At 45.1% G+C, this 6,000-nt stretch overlaps 1 protein-coding gene across 2 annotated transcripts in view; it reads left to right on the top strand.

Annotated features, from left to right (window-relative positions):
- The first annotated feature begins 336 nt into the window (after positions 1–336).
- tex9 (testis expressed 9) overlaps positions 337–6,000 on the top strand; it is a 118,795-nt gene continuing 113,131 nt past the window's right edge. The window contains exon 1 of one of the 2 annotated variants that reach the window (XM_072278459.1): positions 337–393. In XM_072278459.1, the coding sequence (XP_072134560.1) occupies positions 364–393 (30 nt within the window). In that variant the 5' untranslated portion in view covers positions 337–363. The remainder of the gene's footprint in view (positions 394–6,000) is intronic. The other variant, XM_072278460.1, reaches the window with a different exon arrangement.

Here is a 6,000-nt window from a genome sequence, read left to right as displayed (position 1 = left end):
GCAGACGACAGATGTTTGTTTTTTGAATAAAGCCAAAGCAGAGCGATAACATTTCGATAGGGATGGGGATCAGCCATGGTCCCACTGGAATGCGCACACAGAAACTAACACGCCGATTCCCTGTCACCCCCTCCGCTGTCTGTATCTTGTTTTACGGCGGTTGACGTCCAACTAAATGGTGCGTTACCGCCAACACCCGCTCCGCTCTAAAAGCCCGACTGGCTTTGTTCTTATATCCCTCCGACATCCATGACGTCAGGTCTCCGCCACATCTCATTGGTCAGCGAGCGATCCTCCCGCCTGCTGCAAACCTCGCGACGTTTCTGCAGCGCGTCACCCTGGAAACCAGACGACGGAGACGCCATGGAGTGTCGGCGGCGGCCGGTGGGCTCGGTGAGGAGCTGGGTGGGGACAGTGGGGTCTTCGCCGGGAGTCACTTTGCAGAGCTGGTTCGCTCGCTGGTGTGCCCTGCCTTTTACTGGAGCAGAGGGAGTGGGAGCTGTCCGAAGGAAGGAGCTGCACAGGAGCCCAACCTCAGGCCCGAGGAGACGTGGGCTTCAGATGGCCCTTTGATGCTGATGAGATATATAACCTTCCCTATCAGCGTCCCCTTCCGTGAATTAAATTCGTGGACTTCAACCTTCTGGGGCTAAGGTTTGCCATCTGAGCACCGACTACACATGGGTTAATATTGGCTCCTCCACTACTCCCCAACCGCGGGACTCCCAGGTTCCCTCGTCACCTCTTGGGTCGTCGGAGCCTCGTTCTTCCTCCCACCCCACCTTCCCTGAACACCTCAACTCTCCCCTCTTCCCGACGACACCAACACTTTCCATCCCTCCCTCCATTGCCGCGCCTTCTTCCTCCCTCGGTTCCGACTCCGAGCCCACTTATTTCCCCACCCTACACCGATGCCCTCCTCTTGCATCTCCAACACTGCTCCTCGGCTTGGACACCCCGCTCTGGTTTTCTGGCTACCCTGTGTCTTTTCATCTCTAGTTGCCGACGAGACCTCAACACCTCGACCAGTACTACTCACCGCTCTTCAAACCTTACCTCCTCCCAACGCACTGCCTTTCACTCTCTCCACATCCTAAGGACCTCATTCAGGGCCATCAAGACATTGTCTGGGTTCTCTGTTGTAATAGTAACTGCACCCACTTCTCTTCCTTCAAACACTACAACATCAGGCAAACCACTAGTGTCTTCTACAGTGAAGACTGTTACAAGATACTCATTTAGTTCATCAGCCATCTCCTTAACCTTATTATTATTTCTCCTGTCTCATTTTCTAGTGGTCCTATATCCAATCCCATTTCTCTTTTATTTTTAAATTACTTGAAAACATTGTTACTATTCACTTTGATACTGTGTGCTAGCTGGCTTTCATGTTTCATCTTTTCCCTTCCAATGAGTTTTTTAGTTGCTCTCTGTAGGTTTTTTAAAAACTTCCCAATCCTCTATCTTCCCACTAGTTTTTGCTTTGTTGTATGCCCTTTCTTTTGCTTTTACAATAGCTTTGACCTCCCTTGTCAGCCATGGTTGTACTATTTTACCATCTAAGTATTCCTTCATTTTTGGAATGCATACGTCCTGCACCTTCCTCATTTTTCCCAGAAACACACACCATTGCTGCTCTGTTGACATCCCTGCCAGCAGCTCCTTCCAGTTTATTTTGGCCAACTCCTCTCTCATACCACTGTAATTTCCCTTACTCCACTGAAATACTGCTACATCAGACCTTACTTTCTGCCTATCAAATTTCAAGTTGAACACAATCATATTGTGATCACTGATTTCTAAGGGTTCTTTTACCTTAAGCTCCCTATTCACCTCTGGTTCATTACATTACACCCAATCCAGTGTAGCTGATCCCCTAGTTTGCTCAATGACAAACTGCTCTAAAAAGCCATCTCTTAGGCATTCAACAACCTCACTCTTTTGAGATCCATTACCAACCTGATTTTCCCAATCAAAATGAATGTTAAAATCTCCCATGACTACCATAACATTGCCCTTTTGACATGCCTTTTCTATTTCCTGTTGTAATCTGTGGTCCGTCTCCCAGCCATTGTTGGGAGCCCTGTATTTAACTGCCATCAGTGTCCTTTTACCCTTGCAGTTTCTTAACTCAACTCACAACATCTTCCGATTCTTTGTCACATCTTTCTACTGATTTGATGCCATTCTTTGCCAGTAGAGCCACACCACCACCTCTGCCAACCTTCCTATCCCTCTGATATAATGTGTAACCTTGCACATTCAGCTCCCAACTACAACCATCCTTCAGCCACGATTCAGTGATGGCTACAACATCATACTTGGCAATCTGTAATAGTGCAACAAGATCATCCACCTTATTTCTTGTGCTATATGCATTTAGATACAACACCTTGAGTATTATATTTGCTATCCTTTCCGATTTTGCATCCCTAATATTTTGATACTCAGCCTATTGTCTGCATCTAAGTCCCATCACCTCCCTGCCCTTCCTGACAGTCTGACAGCACGCTATCTTGACTTTTTTTTACCCTATCTGTCTTATCCTTAGTCCTTTCAGTCTGGTTCCTACTCCCCCATTCCCCCCTCGCCAAATTAGTTTAAACCCTCCCCAACAGCTCTAACAAACCTGCCCATGAGAATATTAGTCCCCCTTGGGTTCAGGTGCAACCTGTCACTTTTGTACAGGTCATACCTTCCCCAGAAGAGATCCCAATGATCCAAGAGCCTGAAGCCCTGTGCCCTGCACCAGCTTCTCAGCCACGCACTTATCTGCCAGATCATCCTGTTTCTACCCTCACTGGCACATGACACAGGCAGCAATCCAGAAATTACTACCCGGGAGGCCCTGCTTCTCAGCTTTCTACTTAGCTCTCTAAATTCACTTTTCAGGACCTCTTTGCTTTTCCTTCCTATGTCATTGGTACCAATATGTATCAAGACATCCGGCTGCTCTCCCTCCCTCTCCAAAATGTTGTGGACGCGATCTGAGACATCCCTGACGCTGGCACCTGGGAGGCAACATACCATCCCGGTGTCCCGTTCATGGCCATAGAATCTCCTGTCTGTTCACTCACTATTGAGTTCCCTATCGCTACTGCTGCCTTCTCTCTCTTTCCCTTCTACATTGTGGACAAATGCTTAGTGCCTGTAATCCGGTCGCTGTGACATTCTCCCGGGAGGTCATCCCCCGCAAAAGTATCTGAAGTGGTATACTTATTATGGAGGGAAATGACCACAGATGCGCTCTGCTCTAACTGCCGACTTCCATTTCTCCTGACCGTCACCCAGCTACTCGCCTCCTGCAACTTCGGGGTGACTGCTCTCCTGTAACTCTGATCAGTTATCTCCTCACTCTCCCATACAAGCCGGAGGTCATCCAGTTGCTGCTCCAGACCCCTAATGTAGTCTTCAAGGAGCTGCAGCCAATGCAGTTCACACAGATGTAGTTCCTTGGGAGACTCTGGGTCTCCCACTTCTCCAATATCCGGCACAAAGAATATACCACAGCCATTTAAATGGTACAGTAAGAGAGGGAAAAAAAACCGAAAAGGAAACCTTAACAGATGACTTACACAGAGCCGAAGCTTCTTTTGATCCAAAGCCTGTTGCTTCTACTCTCGCCACTGGCCTACTCCTGACAATGGCCACTCTGCTTATCTCTTCTGTACTGATAGGCCCCGTACAATGGATAAACACCTGCGAAGCTCTCGTTTTAAATAATCACTGCGAGAAACACCTCTTCGTAGAGCTCTGTTGACGCCGTTGATATGCTCTGTATGAGTCCCTTTACAGTTCTATTTCCCATAGATAAGACCTTAAAGCTCTCCACTTCTTTTTCAACATCAGACCCTACCAGTTCCCTTCCACCATCTGAACATCCGCCCTCACCTCATTTTCCTGCCACCTTAACTGGGATAGAGGGACAGGGATAACAGGGACCCTTGATAGGCATAACAGGATTCATCTTGTCATCACCCATCACTCCATGAGCCTTCACATCCAGCACGTCATTCTCCGCAACTTCTGCCGTCTCCAAGCACCTCTTTACCTCCTTTGTGCTTTCCAATTTCCACAGGGATCACTCCCTCCGTGATTCCCTTGTCCATTCATCCCTCCCCACTAATCTCCCTCTTGGCACTTAGCCCTGCAAGCGGAAGAATCGCCACACCTGCCCATTCTCCTTCTCCCTCGCCTCCATTCAGGGCCCTTTGTTGAACACCTTTGCTCCATTTTCAAAAATCAGGATTTCCTGGTGGCCAAGCACTTTCATTCCAATCCCCATTCTCATTCTGATATGTCAGTCTATGCCCTTCTCTACTGCCAGAATGAGGCTACTTTCAGACTGGAGGAGCAGCATCTCGTATTCTGTCTCAGTTGTTTCCTGACTTGATGGCATGAACATCAATTTCTCCATCCTCTAGTAATTTCACCTTCCTCTTCCCTCTTCTTTAATTTTCCCCCTCTGGCCCCCTCTTGCTTCTCTTCTCCACACCTGCCTATCACCCTTTCCCCCGCGGTGCCCGTACACCTTTCCTTTTTCCAATGGTCCACTCTCATCTCCTATCAGATTCCTTCTTTTCTAGCCCTTTTCCTTTTCCACCGATTACCTCCCAGCTTCTTACTTCCATCCCCCTCCCACAGCTAGCTGACTTCACCTATTAACATTCTAGTTTGTACTCCTTCCAATCCCCCAAGTTCTTATTCTGGCATCTTCCCCCTTCTTTTCCAGGCCCGATGAGGGGTCTCGGTCTGAAACATCAACTGTTTATTCATTACCATAGATGCTACTTGACCTGCTGAGTTCCTCTAGCATTTTATGTGTGTTGCTCTGGATTTTGAGCATTTGCAAAATCTCTTGTGTTTATGGTTTAATGTTCATTAGGTTTTTTATTCACTGTCATTTGATCAATGTAGATTTGTTACCACAATAGCTGGGACTTATGCAGATTAAATTTCAACAAAATAAAGACAAACACAGGCTGATAAAGACCAGAAAATATTGAGGTTATTTTCTTCCATAATAATGGCACTTATTTTTAGTAATAGTCACACTTATGTCATAATGTTGGGTCATTAAGCAAGACAATATAAAAAATATTTATTGTACTCTCTTGAATCAGTCTTTGGCCTGTAACTAATGGGCTGCAACTGGCTTCATGGCTGTGGATTCACTTTTGTGAATTTCAATCCTGAATGTCATTTGCTTATTTTTATTATTTGCATGATTTGTTTTTTTTTCTTCTTCACATTGAGTGTTTGATGGCCTTTTTTTAAGGGTTCTTTCTATTGAGTTTCTTTGTTTTGAGGCTGCCTGTAAGGAGACGAATCTCAAGGTTGTACATAGTGTACATACTTGTATACGTATTTTGATAATAAATATACTTTGAACTTTGAAAGAAAGAACAAATGACTTAAATTTCATAAAATATGTTTAATGTTCTAAAGTGGTTTGCATTCATTGAAACACTCTTGAAACTTAAACCTGACACAAACTTCAGTCTCCAGCTATTGACCCCAATCATCTTCCTAGCAATTGTAAGAAAGTTCAATCAGATTGTTTGCAACAGTAGCATCATACTTCACCTAAGATGAGCTTCAGTTCATTATATATATGCCATCACAAAGACAGACAGTTCATTTCTATCTGATTTTTTTGTTGTGCCTCACCTCTTTTGCTGAAGGTCTCATTCATGCTTTTGTTACCTCAATACTTATTGCAGTTTTGGATGGCCTCTTTTTTTTCCAGTAAAGGTAATCCAAAACTCTGCTGTCTGCCTCCTAATTTTCACTGAATTATAGATGCAGCAGGCAATGGAAGAGGCTTGAATACAAAAAAATGTTTTCTAATAATTATATAGGACTTTGATGAAAGTCACCTGAGATAATGTGTACACTCTTTGTTTTGGTTTCTAAAAAAATATGCTTGTTTTCTAATTTTGGAGGAAGCGCAGCAAAGATTCATGAATAGTGGGTGTATTGTATTAAGTGGACTAGAAT

Source organism: Mobula birostris, chromosome 14 (assembly GCF_030028105.1).
Source record: "Mobula birostris isolate sMobBir1 chromosome 14, sMobBir1.hap1, whole genome shotgun sequence".
Lineage (NCBI taxonomy): Eukaryota > Metazoa > Chordata > Chondrichthyes > Myliobatiformes > Myliobatidae > Mobula > Mobula birostris.
Note: the sequence above shows the minus strand (reverse complement) of the source record. Positions and strands in the feature narration are given on the sequence as shown.